General features: G+C 37.1%; 1 protein-coding gene across 3 annotated transcripts in view; it reads right to left on the reverse strand.

Annotated features, from left to right (window-relative positions):
• The window catches only part of TRPC4 (transient receptor potential cation channel subfamily C member 4), a 203,159-nt gene that overhangs the window by 11,197 nt on the left and 172,032 nt on the right, over positions 1–19,930 (reverse strand). For all 3 annotated transcript variants that reach the window (XM_047723236.1, XM_047723235.1, XM_047723237.1), the window contains 3 exons: positions 15,853–16,166; positions 8,352–8,547; positions 5,261–5,455 (listed from right to left, as the gene is read on the reverse strand). In XM_047723236.1, the coding sequence (XP_047579192.1) occupies positions 5,261–5,455; positions 8,352–8,547; positions 15,853–16,166 (705 nt within the window). The remainder of the gene's footprint in view (positions 1–5,260; positions 5,456–8,351; positions 8,548–15,852; positions 16,167–19,930) is intronic.

A 19,930-nucleotide genomic window follows, 5' to 3' on the forward strand; every position in this document is an offset into this window, starting at 1 on the left:
GGTGTACCTCAGATTTTGCAGATTCCTTTTGATTTTTTGGGACAAGGTAAAGGCAGTATGTGTGTGGATCACAGAACTAATGATAAAGGAAAAGACCAAAGGAACTTCTGCTGCTGCAAGGGAACTCCACATTTCCATAGAAGTGTCATGCGGCCTTAGAGCATGACAGGTTTTGCTACTGGGAAAGAAAGGGATCTGGGGAATCGGCTGTGACATTTCTCGCTCTTTATCTCCCATTGTCTGCAGGTCCACCACTTGGAGTCAGGCACACTTCCCCTTTCCCAAGCTGGTTCCCTGCAGTCAATTGTCAGTGCGTGGTTCTCTCATTTCCTCCCAGGTTTTGGTCTATCACTGACTTTGAGCCCATGAATTATGCCTTTTATCCTTTGCTTTGCTTGGTGAATCCCTTAGGGGCTGCAGCTTGCTGTGCTCTTCTCCTTTTAAAAATGAGAAAAAAGGCAAGGGGCCATTCCAAGATGCGATCCCTTTTTGAAAACTGCAGTTTGGCTCATTTACAGGTGGAGTTATGTATTGTTTTCTATAAGCACACTATTTAAGCATATAAAAACAAATGATATAAAATGCTTGAACATTGCCTTGTCAAGACAAATATTCAGGGTTTCGCTCTTGAAACACCAGGAACATCACGCAATGCATTCCTCCACATCCCTTCCTAGGAAAGTAAACTTAATTAAAGCCCCAGCCAGCAAATTTTACAGAAGTAAATTAGGGTTTGGGACGTACTCATGGATGAATACTATCGTATCCGTAAGATTTGTTGTTAGACCTACTGGAAGCCATGAAGATTAAGGAACAATGCATTTTGATAAATTAGCACTAAAAATACAGTCTGAAAAGCATGTACCATTAGTATTTTCCTCTGGTGATGCTAGCTGGTGTTAATCCATTCACTGTTTCTAATTCTCTGGCAGTGGCTTAACTGAGTGTTTTTCTGTGGCAACTGGTCAGGCATGAGTGTTCCATTTGAGGTCCCAGAGCTGAGTGATGCTAAATGACCCTAACAGACATGGTGTTTCAGTTTTCCTCCCTATGCTGTGCTCAGGAGAAAATCAGAAAGTGGAAAATATGAATCTAAGGTAGTTAAAATCATTTGTTATCATTTTGTCCAAAGACCTCACATTTTTTAGTTCAGCATATTGATCTATACCTTAAACATTCCATTTTAGAAAACTGGTCTATAGCATTGAAATGTTTCATATCAATTAAGCATTTTGGCATTAACATATTTTTACGTTAATTGAATAATCTGGGCCTCTTGAGCAACAAGTGCAAATGTTGATTTTGTTTTCATTTAAAAAGCTGTGCTAGATACCAGTGGTTTCTTTAGCAGGAGTTTCTAATTAAAGTTACAAGGAAATGCTTGTTAAAATAGAAATTCTTGATAATTTCTAGCATGTGTTAGAAAGTCTAAGAATGAGTGTTTTAATATGGAGAAAGGTATTTGCTGATAAAATGGTATTAAGCTAAAAATTAGACAAGTAGTAATATTAAAAACCAAAAGCTACATGTTTCTTATTTTACTGACCTCTCACTAGGCTGCCCATTTGGTGGGATGTTCATAATTTCCCAGGGACAAGCCATTTCTCAATAATGAGTTTGCTTCCTACAACAAAGGTTTTGTTCAATAAAGCATTTCTGCTTCATTTATGTTTTCCCCGTAAAGCATTCCAAATGAAAGGTTAATTTATCTGGAACTCTCGATCACCCCTAAAAGGAAGTTCAAAGTTAAAAAAAAAATTAATGAGTTTTCAGGGCTAGCTGTATCAGTATTACCTGGAAGCCATAAATAGCCAGATAAGATCACCAATGATGGGCTCCTGGAGAGTGGCCAGTGCAGCCACCCTGAAGAGCCCTGGTCTGCCTGGTCCTGTGCAGGGAATGAGCACCGGCGTGACATTTGGACAGCTGCTCGGTGATGACCAGAGTCAGTAAGTGAATCACAAGGTGGGAAGGTTAGAGAAAATGCCTCAAAGAGTGCATGAACTCTATCTCCCGCTTAGCTTCAAGTTTCTGCTTCACAAATGTGGCCTAAATATAAACTAGTTGAGAAGCAAACAGAAGGTAAGCCAGCCTGTGAAACAAGGGCTTTGAGATACAGGAATCTGAGAGGCAGCTGAGGACAATGGCAGGATCTGCAAAAGTTATGGAGAAAAATGAAAGGACGAATACACAATGTGGAAGGTATCATTGCATCGTTATTAGATTTTTCAGGAATTAAGAGGGTGATGGAAAACACACTGGTTTGGGGAACAAAAGACCCAGGTCTCTCCCACGCACTGTCACCAAGGGATCCTAAAACACTAGGCAAGGTAAATACACTCTCTTTGAGAGGAAATAGTTGAGTTAAGTGATTTCTAAGGTCCCTTTGAAGTGTAATGTGATATTCTAAGCTTAGAATGACAGTACAGTGACTGTCATTGGTACTTCAAAGTCATCTTTTAATTAATGGAAATGTGTATATCTCCTTGTCTTTGTCTACACCAATGAACTGCCAAGAGGATTAACCAAATTGAAATGAATTCACAGCAAAATCAATTACTTTTTGACATTATTTTTTTCATTTAACTCTTCTATTGATATTACCCAACCTCCTTAATTTACTTTTCCTTTATCTTGTATTTTTCTTTATAAATAATACATATTATTTTTTCCATCTAAAATCTAAATGTATAAAACTCAACTACAAGTATGCAAACCAAAATATTATGTCCTTCCTATTCTGGAAATGCAGTCTAGACAAAAAGTAAATTTACAGGATTGAGTTTGATTAGGCTGGTGCTTGCCCAAACCCTTAGTATGGTGAAGAAGAGGCAAGATTGAGAGTGGGACGAAGGTAGGGAAGAGAGACATGACTCACAATATTTATTTAGTTTGTCATAAATTCCCAAAGCATAAAAATATCCATTACGAAAGGTTAGTAAGATATACATGGCTAAGGAGAAAGGAATGGCTTGAGGTCACTCCGTTAATTGGGAATTCTTTTTCTGTGCATCAGCTTGGATCAAAATATTCAGAGACTTAAAAGAAATTTGGGTCTTTGGAGACCAGTAATGCATAGAAAAGAAAGCTTTTTAACTTGGGCCGTTTACCCTCTCCCTCTGAAAGGTGTGAATCACTGCTTTAATAGGAAATCCCAAATGAATGTTAAGCCCTTCTTTGCATCTAAGAAATGATGGTAAAATATTCCTAACAATGCGTCAACAGTGGGAGGATTCTGGAGGTTGTGTGGGGGGACTTGGAAGTCAAGTTTTTGAGTGGTTTTCTATTATTTTGTGGCAGCACAGATGGATCTTCTAAAATATTAGAGCAGGGCCCCATATCTTGGTTACAAGTTTTGTGGCATCTTAAAACCTAAGATTCTCTCTCTTATTGCCTAAAATTAAATCATTACGGACAAATTTCTTTTGTGTACGACCTTTATTTTGGGGCCCAGAAATTCTTTTGGAATCAAAATAACTCCTATGAGAGATAGCATAGAACTGTACTAGCCGTTGATGTCTTTTCAGGGATTGATTAAATAAAATTATTACCGATTTAAGAGTAAGATGTGAAAAAGGAGAACTATATTTTAATGTGGAAGAGAGTAAGCAGAGTTTGGCTTCTCTGAAATCTTTTTTCTGTTTATCTCAAGGAAAACAATAATTATTGCTCACACTCTTGTCATAGCATCTTGTATGTAACAATATTATAATGCTAAAATATTATATGACATGTACTAAGTAATATGTTCTCATATTTGTATCTCCCATATGAGAAATGATGCCCTCAAGGATGGAAAGCATGCCTTTGTACCTACTCCCACCCCCCAGTTCCTGGCTGGCATGTGGAACACATGCAATAATTGCTTATTAAACCAAAGTCATTATATTTATTTTACAGCCCTTTTAAAATAATCCAGACTTATTTTTTAATAGAAATCAAACATCTGGAGTAAAATAATTTCACTCTTTTCTAAAGTTAGTGGTAAAATCTATTAATTAGTATAAGGATTGCGGCTAAGTCTTCATCATAATTTAACTTTGGTTTCTAAGATCAGGTATATGCCCAAACTTTAGTCCTCCCAAGATCATGGGGTAAGAATTTGTGCGCAAGAATATGACTGCATCTCCTAACCACCTCTCTATTTGCTATACACTCTTGCCAATCAATTTCACTTTAGAATTTGAAATGTTACTGACAAGACAGCAAAATCAATACCACTATCCATAGAGAAAGCCCCATTTGATGCTGATAATAATGCCTAGTAGCCAATGAGGTTAATGAGTGAGAAGGATCACTTAGGGTATAGCAAGCAGTCAAAAACCATATTAAATAAAATTAAAAACAAATTTAAAAACTTTAGTATGTAACTAGTATTACTTGGTGATTCTAATATAACGGTGTATTAGAATACTTACAAAACAATTTCTCTGAACAAGTCAAAATGACTAGTGAATGTTAGAGTGTGAATTTTCAAAAGATCACTGTGAGAACTTCAGAAAATAGTAAATTAAGTAGGGAAGAATGAAGAATAACTTGTCACATGTCAGTGGTTTGGCTGGAACAAAGTCCTAAGTCCATGTCTCTTCTGATGGAATAGCTTGAACTCTTGGTTTCCAGCATGAAAGAAATTTCCAAAGGAAGTGTAATCTTATGGTATAACAGGAGCATGGCTCTGAGGGGTCCTAACATTTTTTAAAAACACAACCTCTTGGTATTTAAAATTACTGGGAGTAGAAGCAAAATGTTGAACAATTTGACATATACTGAAATCACTGTACTTGAACATGGTACAACATTTTCAAGTTATAATATTCATTTAGTCCTTTAGTTGAGAAATTTTTGTCAAACATTATAGGAGCCTATGTTAGGCACTAAGAATATAAGATGACTGACACAGCCCCCTTCCCTTACAATCCAGAGGGAGAAATAGACAATGAGTAAGTAATGCCACAAATACCCTAAGGTTGCAGTTCTGAAACAGGCTAGAAATCAGGGTACTGAGAGCTAAGGTGTTAGTTCCCCCTCCATGACTCATGGGTCCAGAAGAGGCCTGTGTCAGGTGGGGCTCCTATTTAAATAACACTGATGACCCTCACTGTAGGAAACCATGTCATAGGGTAGCTGTGCGATAAATGGTCCCTAAAAACAATGAGGAAAAACAAAAAGGCTAAAAATGCAAAAATATCCAACAAGAAACACAAATATATTCCAATACACAATTAAGAAAAAAAGTAATACTAACATGCTGTGTTCTTACCCCTATTGTTCCAAAACTTTCAGGCTTTCTCCTCATCTTTTTCTTGCACAGGTGTGTCCATATCCATTTGATCAGGTACCAGAGAGACTTGGGGCTCGGGATGACATTGAAGGGAGTAGGCAGAGTACCACCTTCTTCAAAATAACTCATCCAAAGCTTTGTTCTAGCGAATTTCCATTCTATATCTGCATGGTCCTGAACGGGAGAATATGACAACTGCTGGTAGGTTTCTTAATTACTAAGGTGATATAATCCTCACAGAGAGCTTATAACTTGACTTGGAGCAGCTCTTGGAACATTAATTAAATTGCTTATAAAATCAAGGCTGACTCCCAGAGATAGTCATCTAAACATTTCCGATGATGGTTTACCCTGGTAAAGAGTTAGCGCTCTTGTCAGGTTTTATCCTTCCTTCTTCCATGAAACAGACATCTAAAAGAATTCCGTGTTAAAGAGACTGCAGCGATCAGTTATGACTTGAAGATGAATTTTCCTTTCCCACACTGTAGGCTTACATTAATTAGCTAAGCTGCACTAGATTCTGGCCACAAACAGGCCTTTATGTCTTACCCAAGGCCTAGAATCCCTGTCTAGGTGACTGCCACCTGCATCGATGCTCATGGCTTAGCCTTCTAGTGTTTCTAGGAAAAGTCTTAGTTGATATGTTTCTGTGTGAATAATTCTTGTCCGCCTTTAGGCAAGAGGCACAAATTCAGATAGAAGTTCCTCTAACAATGAAGAATAAGGCCTCCGACACAGCATTGAACCCTGATAGAAGCTTGTCCAAATGGCACCAGATAGGAGTGTGATTGGCGGCTGCCTAAAATGTATGTTCTAGTATTTCATTTTACATTTAAGGATTTTAGGATACATTTTAGGATTTCAAAATAGCTCATTTTAACCCATTAATATTAGAAAGAAGAACTCAGATTTTAGAGTAGGAGCATAAACTTAGACTGTGCTTCCCTCAAGTATTTCTAAATGGCTATGTGCTAATGAATATCTGTGTTGTGTATACATTTCTACTCTGAGCAATAGAGATGTTTTGTCTAGACACTGGACAGATTGTGCTTTCAACAGAAAGAGCATATCTAGAAAATGTGTGGCCCTCGTTGTTGCTTAGCAAATGTTTGATGGGATTGACCGATCAATAGACAGAAGCACAGAAGCTCCAATCTGCCCTCCCTCACCATTCTCCCCACTTCCTCTCTTTTATTTCTCCCACCTTCCCTAGCTTTCTTTCTAAACAAGCTTATAGATTCTGCAGTAATGAAAAAAGGTATTTATTATTTGCTGTAGTCATGGAGAATGGGAGTCAGTAGAATTGGCTTAAGGTCATAAAAAGGCTGTCACTTTGATAAAATGTTGGCCTGTGAGTAGATTCTGTTCCTTCTGATTCTCCTGGAGGCACAAATTAAGGATTATTCTGACCTCATTATGTTCTCTTATAGCTATCACAAAGCAGACTCTTCCTTTGTTTATGGTTTGGAATTCTGAGAGGGTCTATAACAAAATCTATAGCAGAAAAACTGGAAATGAAATGTTCTATGCTGATGATGCCCCAAACCACCGTCTGTTACCCAGGTGCAAATCAAGAGTTGGCATGCTCATGCTCCAAGGAGCCATCATGCCCATGATGCTGAGAGGTACACCCGTCTCAGGTTCTCAGTGCCTGTTCTCCTCTCAAGTAGTTTTAGAGTTTGAGCTAAACAAAAAGAGATTTGAAGATCATTCTCACCTCTTTAAGAAGTCACCTAGAATAATACATCCCATAAAGAACCCCCCCCAAAAAAAGTCATACTATTCTTGATGTTCTCTTCTTGATGAAATCAATACATTTGATGTTCTATAGGATCCAAATTGTATATATAGTTTCTCTATATGTAGCTTGATAATTAGAGACTTTCTAATTTTTTTGGAAGGGAGGTCTGGAAAATAGAATCCATGTTTTGCAAATGTGTTGACCAGAGAAATACAGAACTTCGGAAGCAATTACATAGAGACTATCTTAAGAAATCCATACTTACAAGATGCTTAAATGAAGCTCCACAAATTCATATATATCACCTGCAAATCCTAGGACCCTGGTATATCCTATGTAAATACTTAGTTTGTGAATAGTAGATAAAAATCATCTATTCTTGTGTTTTATGCAGTTTTTCATCTGTGACAGGCATCTTGCCCCCATAAAGATAGTTGAAGTAAAATGCAGAATGCTGCTTCTCAAAATAACTAATAACATTCCAGCAGTTTAGCAATAGACACAAAGATGCAATATAATTGTAGCTATTTAAAGAGATAATTATGGTTATGAATTATGCTTATAAAATGCTACTTGTATCAGGTATAAATACAAAAGACCTAAATGTATTTTATTCCAGTATGGGTTTGTTCTATTGCTATTGCTAATGGCCATTGACTCCTGGGAAGTTCAAGGAGACAAAGGGCTTTGCCTTTCTTATTCATGGCTGTATTTCTAGTTCCTAAAATAGTACTTGGCAACAGAAGAAGTTCTCAATAAGAATTTGTTGAATGAATGAATAAATTAACTTGTTTGGATTCTAGAGTTTCAAATAAGTGTATATGGTACTGTATACCCCGTTGTAGAATCCAAGGTTACTCCTACGTTGCTTTTTCTGGATTTAAGAAATTGAAAATCCTGTGCATTTTTCCCTCAGACTCCCCTCAAGGCTAGCTTTTCTATCTTGCCAGGCTGGCAGGAGTTTGTTTATACCTAGACTGAGTTTCAATGGTCGGAGACAATGCAGAGTGCAAAGGGTGCTGCATAGAGATAAGCCACTTGTTCATAACTCATCCCTCCCCCAGTGCTTGCCATCACCAATGACTGCCTGTAAAGATAGATTCCATTTATTTTATAATCTTTCATAATCTGACAAAACTAAGTTAGTATGTAGCCAAATATGGTACAATACTGTTTAGAAACTTCAAATTAACCATTCATATTATAATTCTGTTCTGTCTCCTCAGTAGCCTATTAGAGACTGTTTTCTATGATAAATAGGGTAGAGTATGGCAGAAACAACACATTCTATGGGGAAATGTGGAATTAAAATAAAGTTAATCAACTTACAGCAATGAGTTGGTAAGAATTATTCATCATAGCTATTAACATGTTGAGTAGGACAACCAGAGAGATGACATTGTACGTCCCAAACATGGTGGCACCCACAAACTCAGTGAATTCATGCTGTGCTTTGACATTGGTCACATATAAGTTGATCAGCCCAAATATTGACCAAAACAGGGACTGGAGCGTCTCAAATAATCTGGAAAAAAAGAGAAAAGGACACTAATAGCTATATTAATATAACTATTATACAATAGGTTATAATAATAAAATTGATTCCTATTACATGTATTTGCTTAATTTAACAATTAAACTTAATAAAAGATATTAAAAATTACAAAATTAAACTTAATAAAAAGAATTAAAGAAAATTATTTTCATCATATAGCCCAAATAGTGTACTTCATTTTCCTAAGAACTTCGAAAGCTATTTAGTTTCTTAGAGGAGGAAATTTGACTCATAGCCCGTTTTTGCCTGGCTCCTGAGGTAAGAATGGTTTTTGCTCTTCAAATGGTTGGGGAAAAGAGCTATTTTATGACATGTGAATATTTTATAAATTCACATGTCAATGTCCATAAGTAAAGTTTTATTGAAACACAGCCACAATCATTTATTGATGCATTGGCTATGGTTTCTTTTGTGTTAAAATAGAAGAGGTGAATAGTTGCAACAGAGAACATTGGGCCTACATAGTCTAAAATATTTACTATCTTTTTCACAGAAAGCTTGCTAACCAGTGTTGTAGGGCATTGATAGCTAATCAATGATACATCCTCAAACTTAGTCTTTGAAAGATGTCAGTGCATTCACGTGGTTTTGCTTCTTGGTTGTAGAAGGACTAAAAATTATGTTATCATTGTGGATTTCCACAATTATAATTAAAGTTGTACATAGTGAATCCTGTAAGATGGCAAATGTCAGAATGCTCAGGTAACAAAATTTGCTATTCTTTCTATTTCAGGGAACACTTAATTCATTCCTGCCAATGAATGAACTCTGGTGTTTTATTGAAAGTTTCCTTAACTTACTCCAGGAAACAAAATAAGATAAAGAGTGTCTGAACCTAAATGAAGAACGGTTTGTTTCAGCAGGACCATCATCTTAGTGTAATGTAACCAAACAATAAAGAATTTTTACACTCTTTGACAAATGGTTAAAATAAAACTTTAATCACATTATATTGTAAAAACAAAAACAAAAACTATTTTCATATCAGTCATGATGACTAAGGAGGTAGGATTTCAGAAGTCAAGTGACCCAAGGAAAGCCAATCCATACGAGGCCAGGGGTTAATGGCATGGATTGATAAGAAAAAGATGAACCTACACTATCAGATTTCCTTTCTATATAAATTTACCTTAGAAAAACCAAGAGAATGAGGAAGTTGCTCAAAGGAGCCAAAATGACAGGAATTATGAGAAGCCAAGTTTTAAGACAGCACAAATGAAGGAACTGAAGAGAAATAAGCCAGGTAATAAATAAGTAAACACTGAAGAAAATAGACTTGGGATAGATGACTCAGATTAACATGGGTTCTCAGAGTAAACGATCTTAGAGTCCAGGCCTATGTCATCTCCTACTCTTCCTGAAGCCAGGCCTGGCTCTAGATTCTACCCCTGCTAAGATCAATCTTTGCTCAGAGGATCAAAACGCTATTATCTTGTGCATGATTCTTAGACCAAACTCCTGTTCCTTGAAACCTTCCATGAATTTCTGGTCTGTATAAGTAGGAGAATCTAATGATCTCTTAATTGGCATTCAGGACTTCTCTTCTTGAGTTTATTGCTTTAAAAAAAAGTAAACAGTTTCACATTTTTAATTGTTTAATTAAATTTTAATTATAAAATATGTAATTATTTATTGATTTATTTTGCTATACCTATTCAACAGTGGAGCAAGTTATCATAAAATGATAAGGGGCCTGATCTGATCAACTTCAATAAGACTTTGTTTTGCCAGCGGGCATGTGCATCGTGTGAGGAGCTGAACATGTATTCTTAAAGGCCAACCCAGATGTCAGATTCTAATACTATCAGGGAAAGTTTAATCTAATTCTTTGGCCCTAGGCAAAGGTTACTCTAAGTTATTCTTTGAAAACTTTCTCAGGAAATAAGTAAATTTGATCAGGACATAAGTTTTTTATTTTTAGTAACTTTGAGGACAATTTCTAAAATTAATGACACTGTCATTTGGATTCAATGTAGGATAATTTTTTTTCTTTCTTTCTAAATGGTATGAGTTCTCACCATGAATATACAAATATAATTCAGCTGATTTTCCCCTGGTATCAATAGCAGTTCAGAGAGAGAGCTGGAAGTTACATAATGTAAGTGCTATAATAAATTATATAAAATGTCACATAAATCCCATAACAGTTGCTTTTTTAAATGTTCAAATAAAAAGTGTGATATAAAATAAATTGATTGCTATGGTTGAATAATACTGATTTGCCTCTGTCTAAAAAAGAACTACTAATTATTAGAGAATATTAGCCAACCCTTCATCAAAACATTTATTTAGGTTTTTAATTAGAATTTGAAAAGAAGAACATTCAAAATAAGGTGCCATCTTGTGACCAATTCTGGATTTCATTTTTATTTTCCTTTTCTTTTCTTTTTTCTTCAGTGAAATGAATCAAAAGTGAGATGTGAGAATAGTTCCACTTAACCAAAATATATTTACTATTAGATTAATTAAGACCTTAGTATTAAGACCTTAGTGTTTCTTATTCATATTTTTATGTTAATTATTATTTAATTATAAGGAATAAAAAAAAGCAATCTAAGTTGACATTTTAAAGCCACTGCTTCTAGAAATGCTTCCACCATTAGTGATTCCCAAAACTATCGATAGCAAGACTGCCCATAGATTGAAAGGTCATTAGCTGCAGTGCATCTCAGACTACCTTTATGTGACAACTATTTTCCCAATTCTTTGGTGAGATAAGGACAGAGTGGTTCTGAGGATAAAACCACACTTAATTAAATAATTCTTAGCATAACGTCCTAGTTGACTAGACCCTGACAATTTCTATGGTTTGATTCTATAGCATTATCTTCCTAAAGATAACATTTTTGTCTCTTGCTCCTTAAAGATATTTCTCAGTTGCTACTTTAAAATACTAGCTTGCTTCCCAGTTAAATACTTATAACTAGATAAACAGAGCAAGTAAAAAGGTATTAATATTCCACAGTTGAGGTTTCCCCCTACCCTTTGAAATGGAAATGATGAGGAGACATAAATTAATATAAGACACATCTGGCTATTTTATTCTTGGTTTATAAGGAATAATGCAATTAAAACAAAAGAAGTATGCTTTCAGTTGGCCAGTTCCAATTTTGAGGAATATACCTTCAATAAACATAAAAGGAATTTTCTTAATGAGCCAACATCTGTCATAAAGCCCATGCCCCTCTCTTCACAAGAGTCCCTTAACCAGAGACTACTAATTTAAAATTGTATGTAGAATAATGGCAGTGACTAAATATTTGGTTTTCTTTTTTTCTTTCTTTCTTTCTTTTTTTTTTTTTGGAAGCTCAAATGTAAATATTTAATTAGAAGGAGAAAAAAAAAAAAAAAAACCCATACCAAACCGTGAATTTTGAAAAGCTGATAAATATTCCCAAATCAACTATTTTTGTTTTCTTTGGTATCATGCAGTTCTTCCCACATTAAAGAGAAAACAATCTGGAAGCATGAAAAGAGTAGAAAAAAAGTGTCTATTCTCTGGTGGGGAAATCGAAAGAGAGACACAGAAAAACACAGACCGGGCTGTGTCCACTGGGACCTCACAACAGTCAGGAGGGGATCAGGAAGACATCCTGGAAAAGGCACATCTGAGGTAGGATTTGGAAAGCAGAAGACAATTTTGCCGTGTGGAAAGGACATTCTGGGGTGAGAGAAGGATATGGCATATTTGGGGATTGACTGGTAAATGCTGAAGAGTAAACTGTTTTGCGGGGGATAGAGAAAGATGAGGCTAGATAAGGAAACAAGGAGCAGATCATTGAAAGACCTGGTATGTCATGCTAAGGAATTTGGCAGTGTCTGGTAAAGAATGAGAAACCATGTAGACACTTTAAATGGAGGAGTATCATAGTTCAGAAAGATCACTCAGGGAACAAGATGAAAGACATATAAAAGAAGGCAGAGGCCAGGAGTAAGGAAATTTTGATTTAGGCATGGGTGGTGAGCAAGGGAAGATGGCGCCAGGATAACGAAGAGCAGGAATAGACACTATTGACTGCATGTGGAAGGGTTGGGGAGGGAAAGATCTAGAATAAAGCAAAAGTTTCTGATTTAAATTTCTGGGTGAGTTGTGATAGTACTGACTAAGAAAGAGCACTAAGGAGGAGGAAAAACAAATTTTTAAAGAGACTGATAAATTTTCCTTGGATTTAAATTTTTAGGAGAGATGAATGGAAAGGCATCCATAGGATAGCCGGACTTACAGGTATCAGGGAGAGAGGTCTGTGCTAGTGATAGGAATGTAGGAGTCATCCCTCAAGACATCTGGGGCTGCATCCATAAGCACACATGAGTTTTCAGAGATACTATAATATGGTCTGAGGATGGTCACAAAGACGATCACTATTTAAAAGCAATAAGTGAAATATAATTATCAGAGAACAGTGAGAAAAATTTGAAGAGTAAGAGACACAATATAAAGACATAGTAACATTAGAATTAAAGGAGGGCAAGATTTCAAAAGTGAAAATGTTAAAAGGGTCTCACGATGCAGACACATTCAAAAAGCTTTAAAGAGATACATATCCCTTGACAGGGGGGATATGGAAGCTCTAGATATCTTCTAGAGCAGTGTTAGTGGCTTGATGGAAGCAGCAGCCAAACTGCAATTGGGTGAAGAATGGATAAGAAGAAAACAAGGTATCTTGTTCAGGATTCTTTTCAGGATTGTTTGGATGTAGGGAAGGAGGGTGACAGGGGTGGAAGCTAGTAGGAAACACAGGGCTCAGAGTTTCAGCTTACGTTTGCACCCTGAATGGAAGGAGTAATAAAGAGGCACCAGGGAGACATAGGTGGGAGATATTGTTCTGCCACTACTGATAATGATAAACAGATGTAGCAATTTTTTTATTATCATATTCTATAGCAGGCACCATATTAGGTGCCTTACATGAAGTATTATGTTTTTCAATCCTCAAATGGAATAAGATCTCTGAGATGGTGGATGGTAAAATAAAACAAAACAAAAAACCTTTGGAATTTATGGAGTAATATAAATTATAAAAAGAAATTATAAAAAGAAATTATAAAAAGAAAATCGAAGACCAACAAAAGCGAAGAAATAAGCTATAGAGGGCTTTGCTAGACATCCTCTTGCAGTGACTGGACCCATTATACCGAAACAGGGTGATCAAGGGACAGGTATGCCTGTCTCAGACATTCTATATATTCTAATGTATTAATTATACCAAGAATTATTGCTATATTTTTTAGTTTTTGAATAAAATAATCTGTTGTTTGCCGATTTACATTCCATGACCTGGGGAAAAAATTCAGGTAGAATACCTGATTAATTTGGGCTGAATGATTTGGGCCTATAATATTTGAGATACGCAGTTATCTGTTGCTTTTCATGATCATAGAAGACTGTTGGCAGGCACACTAAAATAATACACAACCCAAGCAATTCAATACATTTGCTTCTAGAATGCAATTTATACTAGATATTTTGCCTCAGCCTTCCATAGCAATGACAGAGAATAAAATTTGTTCATAATATGTACACATTTACCACAAAACCAGTAATACAACAATGTGATTCCTGGGAGCTCAGGGATCATACGTGAGGATGGGGTTAACTGCAAATGATCAGATGTCTGAGAAGGGGCTGAGTCTTGGAACCAGGACTCTTCCCTGAATGAAACACAATGTGGGAGGTAACTCAGTTCTAGGTGTTGTGTGGAGGGATACAACACACATAGAAAATGCGGGAGGCGAGGGTGGGGGGTCTTGGCCAGCGGTTTGCATAAGGGCACGCAGTGCAAAGTGACAAGAGAATTGGGAAAACTGGGGTAAGGAGAAGGGCTCTCCATCAGAAATCAAGAGACAGACAACAGAGAGTGAGACAGACAGCAGAGTAGCCAGGATGTTTAAGTCGGAAGCCTGAGGTTGGCGGGATCTGACCGTTGTAAATCCCTGGTCTCAGCTGTCAGGAGCAAATGACCACATCAAGGAGCACAAATGAGTGGGGAAAGATTAAGTTCAGGTATCAACACTAAGACACAATCCAGGGCCTTGCTAGTCACAAGGACGTTGCTGCAAGGGGTTTCAGCAAATCCCTCCTGTCCCGGGTCGGAAAAGGGCATGAGGAAAATGACAAGGCTGAGTAAGTCGGTCAGGCTGGAGAACTCCTGGCTGAGAGCAAGGGATGAAAAGACAAGGGGAAACTGCGATGCCCTTTTGTTTCCTCTATGACTCAGGGTTTGTATCAAATCTATTTCTGGAAGGATCTGAGGCAGCTAAGGCTGAGATTAAAATTTTGTGTGCGAAGAAGCTGATGTGGATTACTTAAAATGGCGTTTTAAATATTAGGATCAAAGATAAACCATACAGAAGTGAATCAACAAAAATACTGTAGCCATAAGTGACTTAGTTTATATGAAAGAATTGATTTTTCCTACTTGAGAAATTATTGCACTTGCTTATTTAACATGAAATTCTATAATGGCCAATGAATAGAGTCTGATTTTTTTAGTCACCTACAAAATGAACATGTATTGTTTAGGTATTGTGTAGAGGAACATGACCTAACTTCTTCATTCATCTGCTAATTAACTGTTTATCACAGTTGTCTGGTGATCACAGTGGGAAGGAAATGGACACAGGTGTGCAGACTGTGTGAGCATCAGACATAAGGCCATGAACCCGTGCTGTCAGCAAACCTGCTTGAGAATGACCAGAGGTTGGCACTGAGCGAGGACTATCGCTCACCAGGTATAAGGGCACAGAGTTTTGTGTGCATAATTATAGTGGCCTAGGTTAGCCCGGGGTTCCTATTTTGGATTATTTCTCATGCTTAGGGGTGTGTGTGTATATGTGTGTGTGTGTGTGTGTGTGTGTGTAATTAGAGAGTAAAGAACATGTAAAGGGACTTTCCTATCTGGAAAACACGGAAAGCTCAAGAAGTACTTGAATTTTCTCACATGATTGGCCTTATGTATATTCTATCTTTTAACGAGCTTGTAAGCTGTCAGTAGGGCAGAGGTTTCCTCTTTATTTCTCATTTTAAAACTGAATATATAGCTTTCCTTTACATGAGGTCATTTTAAAAACCATTTTACTAAAACTTAAAATAAATGTTCTGGATATATATGTATTTTAATGTCAGAAGGATCCATTCATTCACAGCCACGTTAATTCTGTTTTCTGCATTAAGCACAATTTTCTTTGCAACCACTTATCATGGTTCAAATTCATAATGTAATGCCCTCTGAATTCTGCACAATGTTACCAATAAAAGCATCTGTTTCAACTTACGTTGAAAATGCATTATTCTGCTTTTCACATCGTATGCCTTTACAGCTTAACCCTTTTGTTTCTTCATAATAGAAATACAATTGATTTAGGCCATTTGCAAATGCTAGCAACACAAGGCAGTATATGAATAGAAACTTCAAAATGTCCAGGAGCATTCTTCCCAGAGATATTTGCAGAGGCCCCAGATGAGAATTTGCAGTAAACAGCGAGATCAGGCGCAAGGAACTGAAGATGTTCGCGATGGCAAATAAAGCTTCAGCCACCAGGGTGGGATGCCACATGTCCCAAGATTCTCGTGGATTAAGTGCACTGTACTGGAGAAAAAAGAGAAACACAGGGAAAATAAAACAAACGCATACATGTGACTATGTCAAGTTCAGGTCTGAATGCTTTTACAGGTAGATGCAGCAAGGTGGCCTGTCGTCCTTCATGATGGTGGCAGCAATATTCATCTACACAAAAACAAGAGTTTATTAAAGACATTCATAATGTATAAGCTTTAATCAAGGTGGCCTTCCTGGTCTGTCCTTGCCATTATTAATATGTGAGTTACGTCTAATCTTGACCTTTCCGATTGAACTTTATAAAAAAGAAAAGAAAATGTTACATTGAAATAAAGCTGATTTTATATGGGGAAAAGACAGCAACATGATAACAAAGAAAGCTATGTTATAAAGGAAAACTAAGTTTTGAACAAAATTATCATTGGTTTTACTTATTATATTTGACACATTTGCCTAGTCTAGATGAATGCATGTGGGATATAAATTACAAATAAATGAGTGGAAGTACTGGTCCCTTGCCCTGGAATAGTAATGACCAGTATGGGCATAACTGTCAGTGCTTTCTTTGTTATCTGTTATATCCTAAGTGCAGATAAAACCCAACTTGGAAATCATCCTGGAAGTCAATGGGTTATTAATTATTTTAATTTAACATGTAGAACATTCCCTAATTAGATAAAATATGTGATTTGAGAGAAATATTTGCTATTTTATTAAACCTTGACTAGCAATTATTTAAAAAGTAAGACTAAGTTAATTAAAATGCCAGCTTTGAATTATCTTGACACTGTGCTATACAAAGAGCAAAAAGAAACTCATCCTTTGTATTACTGAGGTAAATTTATATCATTTTTTAAAAAGGATCAAATATGCTCTTTGAAGTACTGTTACAGAATCTATGATTAAACCTGTGTAGGAACCAAACAATAAATTGAATTCTTTTCTTCATACACATCATTAAAAAATATGTCCAGACAACTGGTTATTTTTCCTAATAATCATGATAAAACAAACAGTTCTTCTGTATGAGTCCCATCAGAATATCAGAATATTTCCATTCCTATTATATTGCATTTTATACCAAAGACCTTTACAAATGTTAATTGATTCTCTTGAAACTAATAGATAGTATTTTTTTTAATCTCCCTGGGGAGAAAATACATAACGAGCTTCTGATTTTGTTTAACACTCGGAGTCTTGCTTGAGTGACAACTTAAAACAATCAAGTTTGAGCTAGAGGGAAATTATTTTCTATTTTTAAATGCTGATAACTGTTCTTGAACATTGCTAACTTCACCATAAAAGAGCTAATCACTGAAGATGCATAAACATTTGAAAACTTATTATTTTTTTATTCATTATAACAAGTATCAAGGTGAGGGTTTGTGGTATCAACCACTATCTAATTCTCTTCTCTTGGTCGCCTCATATACAGGGCACCTTTTCCTTCAAAGTCTAAAATCACCTTCACCTTTTTCTCACTTCTCTTGAAAGACACATGTTTAGGTAGAGAACATTCCCCTCACCCTTGCATCGATGGGTAATTCTCTATCTCTCTCCCTATGCTAAATATGACACAGTAAGCATTCTTTTTTTTTTAAGATTTTTTTTTATTTATTTATTTGAGAGAGAGACAGTGAGAGAGAGCATGAGCGAGGAGAAGGTCAGAGAGAGGAGCAGACTCCCCATGGAGCTGGGAGCCCGATGCGGGACTCGATCCCGGGACTCCCAGGATCATGACCTGAGCCGAAGGCAGTCGTCCAACCAACTGAGCCACCCAGGCGTCCCCACAGTAAGCATTCTTAAGTATGTGATCATTTACTCGGAATTCCTTATGGCGTTTAACACAATGGTGCATGCAATGGGTACCCAAGAAACATTTTCTTCCATTGAATACTTTTTGTCCACTGAGGATGGGAGGGGCATCTAATAATAAAAATGCTCAAAGAGATTAACACAAAATGCTGTGGGAATAGAGAAGAGAAAGTGATAAATTCCATCTGGGGCTGATGGGGCCGGAAATGAACAGAGATTACATGTTGTTCAAGCTTTAAGGGTCCTTTGAAATGATCCAGGCTTCTGGAGATGCTGTTCCGTGTTTTCAGTCTTGCAGGCACTGGGCTCAGTGGGATATAGACTCCATCACCACAGGGTGACGTGGTACTTCAGGTCCCTTCTTAGCAAACTGTCTCAGCTGGGACTTGCAAAATCAAGAGGAAGGCTTTCTATTTTATAAATCATGAGATGCTAGATTCTGCCCCAGTATAGTCACCCAAGTCTGCTTCAAAGTCTAGCACTTCTGGTAATTGTTGGGAAACAATGCTCTGTGAATATGTTCACATTTATGCATGGTCAGGGCTTCCTGAGCAAAACATTGCATGGCTGTTAAAAGATGTCTGAATGGCAAATAAGCCTGGGAAGTTAAATATAGAGACTTTCTGGGAGATTTGGAAACATCTCCCCTGGAGCCATCTGCTTAGATTCTAAGGATAATAAAAGTAGGGACCTTTGCCTCCCCTGAGAGATGGTGTTTACTTTAGAAAGTGAAGGCCTTTCTCGTTCTCCAGGGGGAAGAGGGACAGCTGGCACAGCTGCCCTGTGCAAGCTCTGAGATTCCGATTTCCGCAGTCCCCCTCCTGTGGTACGAGCCCCAGTATGCAGAGGGTACATTGGGCTCTCATCTGTTGCCCTGTGGGGAACTGGAGGATGGGGAACCAATGTCAAGATTGTTATGTAGGTAAATAATTTGTTCTCTGATCCAGAAACCTCATCATCTGCCAGGATTCAATAGAGACATAAACATTTAGTAATTATCTCTTGACGTCATTCTTTTAAGTTTTACTTTCTAATTTTTCTCCTGTCCTTCACATATACATTTAACTTCGGTTTTTAAATATAGGCATGGTTTTACAGAGCAATTTTTAAAATTCTTACAAGCTACGGCATTCTTTGAACTTGGAGAGAAAAACTGTAATTCTTCAACTTTAAGTTTCCAAACTCTATTATTAGGAATTAAAATCTTAACTTGAATTTAAAATTTCTCTTTGGCTCTGTTTTCTAAAACTTCTTCACAAAATCTATATTCATTTTTTAATCTCTGCATATTTGCCTCCCGCCATTCATGATGCTGCTTCTCAGGATCCTTTGCCTGTCTCCCTCTCTCACATGCTCCTTAAATACTGACTTTGTTTCACAAGCCTCTTCCTTATCATTCTGTCTAATCCCCTGGAGGTTTTCAATGGTTTCAACTGTCAGTTATGTGCTAATGATGCCCAGTCCTCTAAATCTAGCCCAGATGTCTCCCCTTACAGTCCTATTTTATATTCAACTGCCTCATTGACATGTCCACACAGATACCTCACAGGCATCTCAACCTCACAGGCCAGAACTGGAACTCATGACTGTTCCTCCTCAAACTCTCTCTCCATATATGCTCCCTGATCTTAGGGAGTGGCAACAGATCACCCAAAGCAGAATTTGAGGTTGAGAGTCTTCACTGGTATTTTCGTTGACTAGAAATGTCCCTCTGGGGACACCTGGGTGGCTCAGTCAGTTAAGGGTCTGCCTTTGGCTCATGTCAGGATCCTGGGGTCCTGGGATTGAGTCCCATGTCAGGCTCCTTCATTCATGGGTGGGTCTGCTTCTCCCTCTGCCTGCCATTCCCCCTGCTTGTGTGTGCTCGCTCTCGCTCTCTCTCTCTCTCTCTCTCTGACAAATAAATAAATAAAAACTTAAAAAAAAAAAGCTCCCTTGTTTCCCTCAGAAATTATTATAATAGCCTCTTAATTGCTCTC

This window comes from Lutra lutra, chromosome 3, assembly GCF_902655055.1.
Source record: "Lutra lutra chromosome 3, mLutLut1.2, whole genome shotgun sequence".
Lineage (NCBI taxonomy): Eukaryota > Metazoa > Chordata > Mammalia > Carnivora > Mustelidae > Lutra > Lutra lutra.